The sequence below is a fragment of the Physcomitrium patens genome, chromosome 24 (genome assembly GCF_059467195.1).
Source record: "Physcomitrium patens ecotype Gransden chromosome 24, ASM5946719v1, whole genome shotgun sequence".
NCBI lineage: Eukaryota > Viridiplantae > Streptophyta > Bryopsida > Funariales > Funariaceae > Physcomitrium > Physcomitrium patens.
The window spans coordinates 6,996,358-7,013,317 of record NC_143433.1 but is presented as its reverse complement, the minus strand read 5'-3'; the positions used below and the strand labels follow the sequence as shown (position 1 = coordinate 7,013,317).

General features: G+C 34.1%; 1 protein-coding gene across 4 annotated transcripts; it reads right to left on the bottom strand.

Moving 5' to 3' along the window:
• Window positions 1-3,911: 3,911 nt before the first annotated feature.
• On the bottom strand, window positions 3,912-12,639 carry LOC112276825 (uncharacterized). 4 transcript variants are annotated; one of them, XM_024508555.3, is made up of 23 exons: window positions 12,184-12,639; window positions 11,617-11,963; window positions 10,840-11,479; window positions 10,266-10,352; window positions 10,065-10,111; window positions 9,735-9,844; window positions 9,293-9,393; window positions 8,878-8,970; window positions 8,557-8,640; window positions 8,348-8,431; window positions 8,081-8,149; window positions 7,669-7,728; window positions 7,415-7,486; window positions 6,906-7,013; window positions 6,702-6,784; window positions 6,406-6,489; window positions 5,974-6,109; window positions 5,711-5,800; window positions 5,511-5,576; window positions 5,308-5,403; window positions 4,788-5,168; window positions 4,577-4,630; window positions 3,912-4,363 (listed from the first exon to the last, which is right to left on the bottom strand). In XM_024508555.3, the coding sequence occupies exons 1-22, from the start codon at window positions 12,349-12,351 to the stop codon at window positions 4,622-4,624; spliced, it is 3,015 nt and encodes a 1,004-aa protein (XP_024364323.1). In that variant the 5' UTR covers window positions 12,352-12,639; the 3' UTR covers window positions 3,912-4,363; window positions 4,577-4,621. The 4 variants fall into 4 exon arrangements, with proteins under 4 accessions (XP_024364323.1, XP_090103067.1, XP_024364324.1 ...); XM_090246941.1 differs by having other exon boundaries at window positions 11,617-11,970; window positions 12,184-12,537; XM_024508556.3 differs by having other exon boundaries at window positions 10,840-11,443; window positions 12,184-12,502.
• Between the last annotated feature and the right edge of the window lie 4,321 nt (window positions 12,640-16,960).

Here is a 16,960-nt window from a genome sequence, read left to right as displayed (position 1 = left end):
ATTTGTAAGTTAAGTCTAAATTATTCTAAAAGATTTTTTTTTTCTATGGTTTCTATATTGGTATTATATCATCAATTTAGAGGCATATGTGTTTAGTTCATACTCCATTCGATCTAAATACAAATTCAATTATATATAATACCAATTTGTATTATGTGTAGCCCATTGCCTATAGATAGCAAGCAGATAGATGATTAGATAAAACAAAAATTGGTATAAATAATAGAAAATTACAAGTTGCATTCATTATTTACAAGAGAAGACTCACTCATTGGAGTTTGTGATAATGTTAGATGGGATTTGGATTTAATCCCAAAAAAATGCATGGTAGATGATTAATAATGTAAAATAAATGTTTTCTTTTGAATATTTGTCTTAAACATCTTCTCTTGCTATTTCTCCAAAGTATATATATATATATATATATATATTGAAGATTTTAATAAAAAAAATATACTTACAAATTACTTCAAAAAATATAAGTAAAATTTTTAAAATTAGTAAAAAAATAATTTGGTATTAATAATATCTTTTTGTAAAAAAGACTTTTACATACTTTGTAGGACAATAAATAAGACAAAATAAAGTAGATTAGAAAAATAATATTATAGGCATCTTTAAGTGAAATTATAAAGTATTTTTTAGCAAAAATTACATAAAAAACCTTAGATAATATCTAAAGAGGATTAATTGTGAACTAAGGTCAAAACCAAACCTTTAAGTACAAAATCATGCACCTATGGTAAATAGGAGCATCTTTATTTGATCAAAGAATAAGTTTGATGCACAAAAACTTGCATCTACAAAAAACATGGGATTTTTTATTTTTATTATTATTGATTTTTTGAAAGTGGAAATAGAGAGTAAATATAATAACATTTCTTTGAACATTGGTTTTGAGAGATTTGAGTAGATAATGCCGTTATGAGAGCTTTGCAAAACCAAACTTGTTTTAGGTGATTTTTTTTTTTTTTTTTTTTTTGTAGAATAAAAAATATGTTACATTTTAGTGCGTTATATGAGTTTTGTACAAGATCTATAAGTGAAATTATGTGAGTTTTTGAACATATTTATGTCAGATATTTTTTTTGTAAAATTAAGCTTAATCAAAGATTAATTATAAAATAATTGAAATTCAAGAAAGTTGAGGTCTTAAAAATTAGATTGTGAAGGTTATTAAGAATTACTATTATTTTCAGCAATTTTTTGTTTGGGTTGAAATTATTTTTTCTAATGCTAATAGTTAACAATGTTTCTAAAATTTATGCAAATTTTAAAAGCAAGTAAATAGTGAAAAAAGAGCTATAGATGCTAAAAGGTATATATCAATATTGAAGGAGGATAATTGCTTATTGATTGGATTAGGAGAATTATTTCTCAATTTATAGATTTAATTCTCTTCAATTTTTTGTGCTTGTTGTTAATTAGTAGATTGAGAAGTTTTATTTTTTTGAATAAAGACCAACAATTGAATTAAAAATTATTGAGGTTTGAATTTGCTATAGAATTTATTTTAGATTTGATTAGGATTTTTTTAGAATTTTCTTAAGGTTTGGTTAGAATTTTGATTAAATTTTAGTTAGGATTTGATTAGGATTTGATTAAATTTTTTAAAGGACTTTTGAAATTTTAATTAGGATTTGATTAAGGTTCAATTTCAATTTACTTAGGATTGCTTTAGGATTGGCTAAGATTTTGTTAGAATGTTTTTTAGACTTCTTTATGATTTCTTTAGGGTTTTTTTAGGATTCTTTAAAAATTCTCATGATCTCTTTATGATTTCTTTAGGATTATTAGGTTTTTTAAGATTTAATTATGATTATTAAGAATTATTCAAGGTTTATTTGGAATTGATTAGATTGTAATTAAAAAATTTAATGATTTTATCAAGATCAATAAGAAATACTTAATATAATTGGAAGATTTTTTGGTTTATTCAAGATCAAATTCTTCTATAAAGAGATGCTTAGTAATTTTTCAGATTGATTTTTACATAATAAGACAAGAAACAAGTGAGGGAGCTCATAAAAATAATTTTTAAAATTGCTCAATATCCATTCATGGATGAATAAAAGAAGTTACTGTAATATAAGATTAACATCTATTCTCCTTTGGCTTCTTAATTTGCTTTTACAAATTTTATATATTTATTCTCTTTGCATGATGCCTACACTTAACATTGGATCCAATAGATTTTTTTTTTTAATGAATTGGTTGTTATTTGATGCCTTTTACAAGTTAGAGAATGCTTCTAATATGCAACTAAATTTTTTAGTTCAATACATTTTCTATAATATAGTGTATAAAAAATCTCTAATTTCAATGTCCATTTTAGGATGTGATTTGAAACTTTAAAATAACACTCTAAGCACATAATCCTAAATCCTCACATTCTTTAACTTGATTCTCTTTAGGATATTAATCTAATTAACCACTTTTTGCATTACCACGTTTACTACACAATTAGTGTTCTTATTCTTTACCAAGAAAGTGATTATTATTCAATTCATTTGCAACAACAAAGAAAAAATTCTTTACTATTAAGATCAAGTTAAAAAACACAAAAAATCAATAAATAATTGTAAAAAGATTCCAAGTTAAGTATAAGTAGGTTCACATGGTGTATTAGAAAGGGGTACATATGTAGAAGGTTGAATACATATCAAACATCTAGACAAAATATGAATAGAGGATATAGTGCAAGTAATCTTTACAATGTTAAAGTTGTAAAAATACTGGATGTTTTGTATAAGAATGTTAAGTAACAAACTTGATAATTTTTTTGAAAATGGATGTAATAAGATCAAAGAGATAAAAATAAGGATATAAGCAACAATAAAAGTTAAAAAGAAAATAAAGAAATGATAAGCATGTGGCCTTATTGTATTTTAAGATTGATTTTTTCAAAATTTGGAAGCCAATATTTATGTTATAAATAAAAAGAAAGTGTTTGTCTAATATAAAAATCACTAAAACATCATATACAAAAATATTGGCAAAAATTGGAAAAGGTGATGCAATTATTATTGATGATTTTGCTAAATGTGACACAAAAAGTACTCTTTATATTTTTAGTTGAATCTTGTTATGCTTTTAGTAGTAAAATGTTAATCAATGATAAAACAATAAAAAAATAAAAAAAACAAAGAAATGATAGTCTTTAATTGTAAGATTTTTTACTTATATTATTCATATTGATAATTTTCCATAAGCATATTTTGCTCATGTGTTAATTTCAGAAGAACAAACAGAATTCAAACCTCCTGCACCTATTTTGTATAACCAAAACTAGAAAGATCCTTGAAACATATCAAAATTTACTGTAATGTAAAAACAAGTTTAACAAACATAAGTTGTAACACACTATAATCATCTTTTTTGGTGGTTTTTAAAAGATTATTGAAAAGAAGTAATACCAATGGAGGTTGCTCTAATCAATTGAAAAAGATGTGGGACAATCAAATTGAGCCATTCAAGCAAGCAATTATAAAGAAACAATATTCTTTAATACTGGAAGAATTCAAAATAAAAATAAGTAAATAAATAAAAATTATACTAGGACCTATTTAAGGACATTTCTTCTTCCAAGTAAGAATATACTCAAAACAAAAGATAAATAAGTTTTTTGTTGTGTTAAAAAGCTGTCTTTGATTAAAATTTATATTCTGGTAAAAATAATAAAAGAGCTTTCAGTGGTCCACTCATTTTCACAAATACTTATTAAAAAATTACACCAAACATTCAACTTGGTAATTTAAGATCATTGTGAACATAAAAATTACCCAAGTCCGTTGAACACTTCTATCTGCAGAAACAATTGTTGACCTAAACACCCTGAAGGCAGTACCCAGCTTGTTGCACAAGCATTGTCATGTCCACAACACACAATCTACAAGAGAGTACGTACAAGATTCTGCAAAAATACTCTGCATTAGTTTGACTTAGTGTACAGATGCAAGGACATGATCCAACGTGAACTTGCCTGCGCTAAGCCCAACTACTTCGCCACTCGTCTTCGCTCTACCAGACCGTTTTCTGGAATTCCTAACCACTTCAACACCTTGAGCATTCAACACCAGATCGATTTCTCGAAAAAAATGTATCACGCATCTTAAACAAGGACCCTCCATTAGTGAAATACCTTTCATTACCATCTGCTTGGTAAAGATGTAATACTAACATTTAAACCGTGATTGCCCGCTCCAGGCTTTAGCAACTAAAGGTAAGTACATCATTTCCAGGCGTCAGCTCATCTTCTTTGGCACCTCTCAAACTTTTTCCACGTTAATATGATATGCAGGGCCGTGAGAAGGTTCTTGTCGACAACTGGCGCGACCCAATTCTTGATCAATACAAAATGATCCTGTATAAACAGGACAGGTAGAGCGTGTCATTTGCATGCTTCCTTGTCAGCAAATAGCAATCTGTAAGCTCTTAGAAACACCTAGAGGATTATGTAGCACTGTGTTTAATACATTATGGATAATAACATTAGTAACTACTATAAACGCTTCAATTAGACAGCAAAAGACAATTTGGCAGCAAACCCCTAATTTCAGGTTGAAGGTAGACGTACCAGCAGAGTCCGAAAGCTACTTCTGATCCAAAGAGACTAGATCATTTACTCGCCCTGAAAATAAAGCACTGGATTCAATAGAGCGAAATTTCCGTACACAGGATTACATTGGAGGAACTCAATCATTCTTGAAATAAAACGTATCAAATAAAATTAAAAGCAAAGTTGGAGGAAAGAAACAAAGAAAAGGCATCGAGGGTTGGAATCAGACTTGGGCGAGAATGAGCTCGGATGCCGCAACATTCTTCCGTGGTCTACCCTTTCCTCTTTTCTTGACGACAGGGTCGGAACCATTTGATAGAACCCCGTTCTGTGAGAGTCTTTCCCTACTTGAATCTTGAGATGACTTCCTTACATACTTTCTCTTCTGTTTCTCTTGTGACACCTGTGTATTCTGCTCCTCCTGATATACTAGGCCATTGTGTTGCGGCGACAAATCACCGTCATGTGGAGAACTCTCTGAAGAATTGGTCGACTCCGAATCGGTCTCTTTGGCTACAACCTTTCGGGGTCGCCGTCCTCGTCTTGATACATGCTTTCCTTTCAATATTTCGACGGCCTTGTCTATAGACAAATCCTCCATACTAACGCCCTGTGAAAGACGACATTAAGGATCTCTCACATCTCATGACTGTCGAATACAAATGACGTAATGCATCGCTATTTGAGGGGTTAAAACTGAAGATAAACGATCTCAACAGTGAGTGCAGTGCATTACATGAAATACTTACTAGTGGAACAGATGCAATAATTGCGCGATGCCGCAAAAAGAAACCAAACTTTCCAATGCTGACAATAATCGGCGTCCCTTCCGCAGGATGTTTCCCCTGTCAAACAAGTATCCAGTAAACAAGAAATTAAATGTCTACAGGAATTCTTACGCCAAGCCAGATGTTCGGTACGCCAACATATTTGCCACGTCAAGAGTACTTACCAACTCACGGGGATAGCTCAGTAACTCCAATGCTTTCTGTAAAGTCACTTCCTCTGATTTGACACCCTGTGAAAGCATGAAAACAAAACCAAACAAAAAACGAAAAGAATTTTCAATACAAATTCTATGTATATTGAAAGAAATGAGGAATTCGATGGATGTGACTCTTGAGGATAAAAACAACATAGACGACATCATGCCTTAGGTAATGTCGTTCGACGAGGTTTCTGCTTTTTAGAAGCTTCTCCAAGTTGCACATATGCTCCATACGGCCCCACCCTCATCAACACCTAAGAACAAAGTTCAAGGTCTTATTAAATAACTACATTGCACATTTCTTTTGATCAATTTTAATCATACCATCCTAACAAAAATATCATCGGTCGTACCCACACATGTAATCCAGCGTATCTCACTTAAATATTGACACAAGCAGGAACGTCGCACTTTCAAAAAAAAATACCTGCAATTGAGTAGCTGGATCCACACCAAGGACCTTGGCAGGACGTGCTATGTTAGACCACTGAGCAACTGGTGCGTCGGAATCTTCGTCATTACTAGACTCTTCTTCCTCGCCAGATATCATGCTAGCTTTGAAGCTGTATTGTAGAGACGGGCAAAAGATCATTACAATAACACAATCGAGTGTGCTTGTTCAAAAGCAAGAATAGCTCGTCGCGTGGTAAGCTTGAAGCAAGCACGTAATAAAATAGAAAAACAAACTATAGAGGTTTAAAAAACGTGTTTCAGAGCACAACCTTGGAGGTGAAAATCTAGAGTAAAATGAAATGTCTGCAAGGAACATCTAACTGTATTAAAGAGAAGCAACTGGCCAAGAAACATTTTGGAGACAATAAGAACAAAGATTTAATTAAGGTTTGAAAGAGATGCATACAGGCAATCAGGATAACGAGAGCATCCAAAAAAATAACCGGCTCCAAATCGACTCAGCTTTACAGAAACCTTTCCTTCCTTGCAGCTGACACGATTCCATTTCAAGGTACCACATTCACCAATCAGTGTTCGAAGGACAGCAAAGGGTAACATATTTTCTCAAAACATCTGATGCGGAAACGCTAATTACGATTGCAGTAGATACCCTTGAGGGAACTGAGTAGCAATCTCATTTATCTGCAAAATTGAAAGGTAATAAACAATATCGAACAGGCTTAAAAACCAGCTGTAGATTACCTTGGGCAGATCCTGTCCCCAGCTCCTGGACCTGTTGATGGAAAGAACTGTTTGGCAAGCACCTCTTCAAGCATCTCCACTACCTTCATATGAACATAAAAAAATAATGAAAAAATATTACAATGAAGTGTGACCAAAGGCATGATAGAAAGCCATATACTGGTAGAAAGTGCAGTGTCAAGAGATTAATAATATGAACAGAACCTTCTCAACAGGAACTTTCATAGCATCCAGAACGTTTCCATGAAATCCAGGCCAGAATTCACGCAACAAATCCTTCCAAAGTGCATTTCCTGCTGATACGTCATCGAGCTGTCCCACCAAAACCAATCCAGTTTGTGAGATTCCTCACAGTACAACATCAAATGGGAATTCAATGACTTTCGTTAAACGCACGAAATGACGACAGCTTGCAGACACAATGCCAATATCTCAACTTGAGCAGTTGGTTACTGAAAACAAACTTCATTCTAGCAGCACAGGTTGAGTAGTACAGGAGATCTTTCACGGCTATCTCACAAGATCAAAATTATCTAGAAAAGTCACTAGTAACATAAGTGACTATTCTGGCGTATCAAAAACATCACGTAGCAATCTAGATAAAGTAGATATACTAATCTGAATCAAATACACGCAAACCAGAGGGAATTCCGGTAAATTCTGAATTTCGTTTATACCTGTTAACAACTTTTACAAGTTGATCAAAATCATACCTGGCTCTCCATGTTGGCAGTGAAAGCTAAGTCCGAGAACTCTGGAAAATAATGCATTAGGAATGCAGAGACCTGCACACTTCATTTCATTAGTTGGAAGGTCTAAAAAAACGAGCTACAATGTTGTGAGTAAAAGAAAATATACAAAAATCTAGGAATTAATGTACTTGAGAATCAAAATTATTAAAAACACGTTGCATTTTGTTTCATTTAAAAAATAGAAAAAAGTTAGACATCACACTTTCATTGCTTACCATGCGCCCCCGTGTCTCAGGAAACATCCGACGTTTATCTATTCCCACATAGTTCCTCAGCTGTGCAACAAATCAGGCCGTACTTTTTAAAAAATAGCACATATTTCACTGGTGATGAGAGAATATCCTAAAAGGTATTTGAAGGTAGTTGAAGGTGCAACAAAAAAAAATCTTCAGCTATCAATGTTTTAAGAGACTTTTGTAAGCATTCAACTGAATTGAAAGGAACATGCATATTCTGTAATTATAATCACGGCTGCATAGGGAAACAATCTTTTCTGAAGGTGCAGATGAAACGTCGACTCAAGCGAGGTGCAACATCAGATGGCATGATCAGAGGACCTCCCATAAAACATGACGACATACTTATGGCAAACCTGTAAGACTTCAAGACCAGTCAAAAGAACAGTACCTGTAAAGTTCGTAGTGTAGGAGCATATGTTGATGGACGACCAATGCCAAGCTCTTCCAAACGCTTCACCTATACATTTTCGTGAAGGATAACCTCTTTAACCTCCCCAAATCAAGTTTATGAAACCTCAAAAAATTACACCAAGCGCATTCTCATGGATACATTTTCAACATGCCCTTTCCAGGTACCATGCACCCATTTATCTACAGCTTAACTTAAAATCTACATTGGCATACATAGATGAATTATTGTCTATGGCTCACTTACTAAGGTTCCTTCTGAGAACCGAGGTGGCGGCTCTGTGAAGTGTTGAGTTGGTCGAACTTCGGAAAGCATTAACGAATTCCCTGCCTTTCCTCCCACACAAAGTCTGTTAAATGACTACACTAGCACAATTTAACTTGATTGACTAAATTAATATCAAACAAATTCAATAAAAACGACTAAAATCCTTTACAGGTGTTCTATTTTGCCACCTCAAGTTGATCCAAATCTGAGATAGGTCCACTGGTGTCATCATCTTGAAATTTCTCTGTAAATTTTCCAAGTGCTTCCACGTCCTGTGCATTTAGAAAACCAACCCAAATGCTCCATATCGTTACCCCGTTGTCCAATCTAACAGAACGAAACCCAAAATCTGACAATACGAATCAAATGACCTCAACTAGCCCAATCACAAGAGCTGAAAATTTAGTACTCTGATACCCAAAACTTCAACTTTACAACAAAACGCCACACTTGCGGTGGATTAAGTTAAGGATTGTCTTATTGAGAGAAAATGAGTAAGAGCTTCTAACCTTGTAAACAACAAGAAATCCAGGAAATGAAATTGAGGAGCTACTAGCACGTAGCTGCATATTCTGATGATCATCCACTACATCAACAGAGACCTGTACATCACCCGATATGATTTTCTCTGTCAATGAAACCAACATAATGTGCTGCTAATCCTCCTGATTGGGCATGATAATAAAATTACAACGTCTACTATAACATACCTTGCAGACAGAAAAAGATACTTAAACCAACTATAGAGTATTAAAAACAAACATTTCGTGCAGCATTGCAAAACATCTAAGCAAAAAATTAGTATATTTGATACTCCGCTGACGCTCTTAAGCACAAGAAGCAAGATGAATTTGTTCAATCTTATGCACTAATGTACACACAACTAAAATAGACTCGATGCGACATAATCTGCAGCAATCAGACCTGGCGGGATACAGAAGGCTCGAGCTGGCACGCCACAGTGCGAGCCCATATGAGGGAATAAAGTTGCAAAGCATCCTCCTCCAAGACATTGGCTACAGATGCTGCACCCACAAGATAAATCTTCTTAAAGTTTTCATTTCAAGATCATCTAATTACGTGTAAACCTCTGGATACAAGGACCCCGTATTGAATGAGGATGAATAAGGCATGCTCCACAAATCTGAAGTGAAATACTTGGCATCTCTAATTCGACTAAAAAGGCCTTGTCGTAAAAAATAGATTTTCCATAGTTCACAATTCAAGTATTAGTAATAGTATTTTCATACCACGATAATGATTGATGTGATTCCAAACTCTTGTTGGTTACCGATAGACTTGAAGCTGTAACTAAATCTACTGAGGAAAATGTAGATACATAGGACAGAAAATAATATAAGCTTACACGGCAGGCGAAAGATATCAGTTGGTCGAATAGCCTCATGAGCTTCTTGTGCGTTCTTCACTTTAGATACGAACACTCGTTTTTCGGCGGGAACGTAATCTTCTCCATACCTGATACGATCCAGGAAGTGTCTCCAGCAAGTGTTAAAAAAACCAACACCAATCGGGTAGGAAAAAGACGGTCACAATCATTTCTAGGTAACATCAACTTCAACAGTATTTGAGCCATTATTTACAGAATTTGATGAAAACAAGCTTTGGCAAAAAAACAGAACTTACAGAAAACTGAAACGAATACAGATCTAAAATAGTAAGCTTGTAAGATACATACCTGGTGCCAATCAGTGACCTTATGCTCTCCAATGCATCTGGTGATATCTAATCTCAAATCCACGACGACTCCCTCGTAAATTAATGTTAAGAGACCACATAAATTTCTGGTGAAATAAATGTCCACGCAAGCATCACGTGCAAGTAAAAATAGATTCCTTGTGTGCAGACATTCTTGACAACACAACAAGGTTCAACGAACCTGAACACCATCGGTACGCATGTACGTAATGAGTCCTGTTTGCTCATCATTGTTGAGTTTCACACCTTCGTATAACTGTTGAGCTATCTGCGAACACGATCAGATTTAATCAACCAACTAATCTACACGATTTAGTTAAGAAGAAATAGAAAAGGGTGAGAGCAGAGACAAAGTATTACACTCAAACGTCATGGCACAATAGTGATCAAAGAAAGGTGCACCCCGTTCAAAAACATATCCAAGTCCAATTATTGGCGCATCAAGACTTTAAAATCTTACGCCATTTAATTGTATCCTTTCAGAACACAGCTTAGTAATCGAGTTCAACTATTTAAGCAAAGTGCTATATGCTATACCCTTATCAGCATCACAGGGTTCTGATTTTTGATCTAGAAGTTACGAGAGTAACAACAGTTATCCTCAAGTTCAAAGGTGTAAAGGTGAGCAGAGGTTTAGCGACTGAAGACGTCTTATTACCAGGCGTAAAACAAAGACGGAAAGAATAAAGCCAACAGGCATTTCCGTAACTAAAAGCGAACCTAGCAGAACGATTGCTACGGTCTAGGAAGCTTACAGACATAGTGCGAGTTGGCCCAAAACCCAGCTTAGCAGAAGCATCTTGTTGTAATGTGGAGGTAATGTAAGGGGCTACAGGGTTGCGACGAACAAGTCTCTTTTTCACACTTCCAACACGTAGCTTGGTTTCTGAAACCTTTTTGTAAGCAGAACTAGCATCCAACTCATTATTGAGAGAAAATTGGTCAAGTTTCTCTCCATTTAAATGAGTCAAGCGAGCAGACATTGTACTTCGAGCTCCATCTTTGCTCAATTGAGCTTCTACAGTCCAGTATTCTCTGGACTGGAATGCATCGATCTCCTGCTCTCTGTCACAGATTATACGGAGAGCAGCCGATTGCACACGTCCGGCAGACTTGCTGCCCGGCAGCTTGCGCCAGAGAACAGGGGACAGATTGAAGCCGATCAGATAGTCCAATGCCCGACGCGCAAGGTATGCATTAACCAATGTTTCGCTCACGTCTCTGGGAGACTCCATGGCCCTTGTCACTGCTGACTTTGTGATCTCATGAAATACCACCCGTTTCACTTCTATTCCTCTCTTCAACGCTCCCTCCATCTTCAACATTTCCAGCACATGCCAAGCAATCGCCTCGCCTTCCCTGTCCGGATCAGATGCCAGAACCAACACCTGTGCTCTAAATTCCCAAAACGCACACACGAACGAATGCAGACAGATACATCAATGCGAGCACATAGAACACCAAGTACAAAGCACACACAACATATCAAATTATGGAATCAAATTATGGCATTATCAAGACTAGTGTCCAACCCTTTCAAAGCAGATTTGATGGAATTGATGTGAGGACGCGCAGTGGTAGGGATCTCCCATAGCATGTTGAAGTCATCATCTGGCCGCACTGACCCTGCTCGAGCAGCAAGATCCCGCACATGACCATAGCTGGGCAATACAGCATACCTAGGGCCAAGGTATTTAGTGATCGTTTTAGCTTTGCTGGGTGATTCCACCACCACCACAGACTTCTTCACATCTTCTCTCGCAGCAGCTACTACACCTCTAGCTCTCTTTTCCTTCAACTCTCCACTGCCGATGCCCCAGCCGGGATTTCTGTCCACTGGCGTGGATACACCCCCGAACTGCCTGGAAGAACTTAAACCCTAAACCCTTCCAATTTATCAGCGCCACCAACACCAAAAGTCACCATCCTATCAATTTTTATTTTAATTGTTTCTAATTCCATCGTCATCGCCCGCATTTACAAGTTAAAAAGACCAATACCCCACCCGAATTTACAACCAGCACTATGAGGTATACCTTGTTGACCTCGAAACAATCACTCTTAACCCAACAAAATATTCCATAACTCAAAATCCCAACCTGCAGGTCGATATTCCAGAGCACCCTTCTCTCCAGGGAAATAAAGTAGTGATTCCCAGCTCTCGCGATACGGCGATTGGGAGCACAAAGCTCCCATATTGCGCCAGGCACGCCATACCGCCTGGTCGCAGCCATTATGGACGACACCACCCGCGATGCCCGTCTCATGGAACAAGTAGGTCCCCTGCTCCGAAATCAAATTCCCAAGCTGCAAACCTTCGACTCAAATTCCTCCCACTCCATCCACTCGCCCCAATTTATCAGCACTGCACTTCCGCATCCTTCTTCACGAATCTCACACTCACTCGTCCACATGCACCATCCTTGTCAGAAAAAAGACACTGACTGACGATGCAAAATACAGTCGGGGAGGAGATCGTCGGAAGTGAAGAGCCGAAAGAAGGTGACTGGGGATTGCTGATGCCCTCCCTCGGAGTTGGGCTTGAAGATCCGCTCGCTCGCTCGCTGCATCGACTCTCCCTCTCCAAAGCGGCAGCCCTTCAACCCTGGCTCTCTGGCTGGCGATGGCGGCCACGTAGACTGACTCTCGCGGCCCTTTGCAGCGGCACCTGGTCCGCGGTCTTAAGTATCGGCGTCTGTTTAGCGGTCTTGGGAATAGACCCGGCCAGCCGTCTAACCATAATGGGTTTTCAGAATTACGTCAGGGCTGGCTATGATGATACTACAATTAAGGGTGTGTTTGTTATTAAATAATTCAAAAAGGCGAAAGTGGTACTTTTCTTCCAAAAATGAACAGCAAACAAAGAAAATTTTAAAAAAAATTAAATTACATTAAATTTTTTGTTGGTTAAAGTAACAAATATGTATACAATATTAATTTGCATGCTAAGAATAATATATATATATATATATACATGCACAACACCCCCTCGTAATCTCATGATTAATTTAGTCTATCCTTCATCTTTGTACCCAATCTCTCTCCCCTATCTCTATTTGCCTATTCCTTCTCTCCAACCCCCTTCCCTATTTCTTGTCATCAATCCCTTGTCCCCCTCTTCCCCCCACCCCCTATTCTCATTCCCATTTTTTAGAAAATAATATACAACTTTTAAAGCAATTAATATTTCTCACTTGGAAAACTAATCCTAAACCTTAAGGCCTTTAGTCTTAGATTTTACACATAATGTGTATTTCAAGGATTTCTACATTTTAAATTTCAAATGTAAATTTTTAGATTCAACATGAATACAAAAAAAAATCAAGTAATTCAATTATAAGATATATTATCTTTTAATTGCAATTAGAAGACTACAATACAAAATCAATATTATTTTAGTCACAATTTAATTTTTATTTTTTTCAATAAAAAACAACTTTGTTTAAAGTTATTATTGTCATTTGCAATGATAAGGAATAGGAATATGGAACAAGCAAGTTGGAATGGGAAACAAGGACTAGGAAATGAAATAAAAGATGGACTAAATTAATTAAGAAATCCAAAAAAGTGTCAAATTAACAATATGGAAGAGTTGTTTTAGCAACCTGTAAATATATATATATATATATATATAGATATATGTTTCAAATTTCAAATTATGTCATTTAAAATTCATATAATTTAATTTTTAAATAATAATAAAAAATTATAAAAAATTATTTTGATTCTTTAAATAATATATCTATAATTGGAGATAAAAAATATTCTTTAGTAATATTATATTTATGAAAGAAATAAAATTATATAATATAAAATCTTAGGTTCATAATATAGGAAAAATGACACTCATATATATATATATATATATATATATATATATATATATTATAAATATATCTATGCTAAAAAGACTAAATAAATGATATTATAAAATTAAATTCAAATATTTGAAATTTTTATCTTAATTAGATAGTATATATAAAGGCAAGAATGAAGCCTTCTTCACTCTTGTCAATGCCTTTCTAGTTCTTAATCTTGTTTCAAAACATTTTAGTCTTCTTGTCTTTGATAGTAGGCATTTTAGTTTAATATTATACCATTCTTGAGTGATTTCCTAGACTTTTTGAGTGACATAAGAGTGTATAGATCTCTTAGTTCTCTAAGATTTATGTCTTTGATACTATAACAATAGTGCTAATTCATTTTTATTGTTTTTTTTTAGAAGTGAGTGGATTATCCCATTTCTATTGTTGTATCCTAGATAATCCATCTTTAAACTAATATTTGATTTTTTAACATTAGTTTTTTTCTTACAGAGATAAAATTATCCCTCTTTGTAAAATAGTTTATTTGATATTAGAGATTGTGGATTATTCTCTTTTAATTTGACTTATAAATTTGTTTGAATTGTCTATAGAAAGAAAAATTATGGATGCTACTTTTAGTAGAGGTAAGAATAGATTTACATCTATTGTAGATCTTCACAAGTTTGTTAGTATTTTTAAGGTAGAAATCTCATGTATTTCTAATATAAATCATAGAAGTATTATTTCTATGCTTATGAAATTTATTAAAAAAAATTATTGCTTAAGCTATTACATACAATAATTCGCTTTTTGAAAGACACTAAGAATAAAGAGTTGATTAGAGAGATATAAGTCAAGTCATAGTAACACCTTTTAAGTTTTTAAAAGCTTATTTATCTAAACCAAAGCCTATGTAAATTGACATAGTATGATTTAAATTTCTTATTGAACAAGAAAAGATGCAACGTCATTAAGAACGTTTATTCCTTTATTATGGAAAATCCAAATATATTAATCAACTATAACATAGTATAGATAAGATATTTGTATAGAAATAGATAATTAGAACCATGGAAGTTTTTAGAATTGGAATTAGGTTAATAGATTAAGTAGGACCTATTGTAGAACATTCTAGAAAGAGTTTAGGGTGATAGAATAAGGTATAAATAGGATTGGCCAAGGACTTTTGAAGCATCTTATCAAATATGGCTTCAAATCCTTTTTCTTGTAAAATTTGGTTTTGCATCTTTCTATTCAATTTTATTCTATTCTATTTTTGTTTGTTCAGTTTTGTCTTTAATATCCTATTTTAATTAATTCCATTTAGTTTTATTCAAGTCTATTTTGTCATATTTTGTAATGAGACTTTATGTTGCTATCGATTAGAAGAGTCTTGGACTTTTGAAATAAACTAGTCATGTTTCATAAATATTATCAAAAAAAATATCATAATTACAAAATAAAGAATATGGTTACTAAACAAGACAATGTATTGAAAAATAAGTTTTTCTAACTACAATAGAAATTTTGTAATTATAATCTTATATAATACCTAATAAAGGTCATATTCTTTCATCAAAATCCTTATATTATTTTATAGTAGAGGTTTTTTTTAGAATCAATAGAGTTATCAGGGACATGAATCTCGAAGAAAGAAAATCCCCGATACACTCTCGTATTACTAAAGAGAACTAAAAAGTCACCTAAAAGGTAATGTAATATTAACTAGAATGGCTATTGTCAAAAACAAGAAGACTAGAAAGTCTTGAAACAAGACTAAGGACTAGAACAACAATGATAAGAGTGAAGAAGACTTCACTCTTGCCTCTATATATACTCTAAACTAAGAGCTATGTGGTGATGTCTTATAAGACCTATAAAACATATTGACTTTGCTAGCCACATGTCTTAACTTGTAAGGCAAGTTATCTATGATTGTGCCATATAGTTAACTTATTCTACAAGCTACTATACAAAGTTAACTTGTTCCATAAGCTACTAGTATGTGGTTAATTTGTTAGTCAATTTTCCAACCTACAAACACATCTAAAGTCAAAATTGTATCTATAAAGCTTCTAAGAAGCTATTCTAAAAGATTTTATGAAATTAATCTATATTTATCTACTTCTATCTAATCATGTAAGTAATTATTGAGGTAAATGTATATAACAGTGGCATTATTCCTCCTTCTAGGGATGAGTTCCACGATGAGTGGTCTTATATGTTGAAGAAGTCTAAGATGCAGTAAATTGTATTTGCTACATATTCCAATCTTTGCTCTCTTTGAAGATGGTGATAGGTCCTCTTAGCCATCGATAGTGTCCCATACTATGGCAAGAAGACCACCCTGTTATTTGGTCATTGTTGAGGCCTTTATAACTTCTTTCAAATAAAACATTTGAAACATCATTTAGAGTTGTTCTTACATCTAATAAAATCACCAAATATCGGAGGTTTCTTCCAAGGTCGTGATACCAAATACATTATATCTTGTCATCTGTTCGAGGAAAGACATGTCATTCATATGGATCTTCATCTCGATTTTGTCATTTTGAAGGTTGTCACAATCACAATGTCTCATTTGGTAAGTCCGCAAATAAAAGCTCTTAAGTTGAATATACTTGTTGTTAGTTCTCCATTTCTTTAGCATCACAAATACATTGAAGCTACAAAAAAAGATAGAAGGTAGAATGTTATCTTCCTTTGAACTTATTTCTTTTACATCAAAGATTTGTTATTCTTCATCTTGGTTTTGATGGATGTTATTGATGAAAGACTTCAACTTTCTTTACTGCATTTACAAGATTCTTTGCTAGCTGCCATGTGCATTTGCTAATATCATATCCATGCCAATGAATAAGATATCCCAACCTATTTTGATGCCGCCTTGAATCTAAGACTTCTTCTACTTCGAATTCTTCATTATTATCCATTTCAATAAGAAGAGGTAGAATTTATCTTCTTATGTCAAGGACATGAATCTCAAAGAAAGAGAATCCTCAATACACTCTTCTATCACTGAAGAGAACTAGAAAGTCACTCAAAAGGTGATGTGATATTAACTAGAATG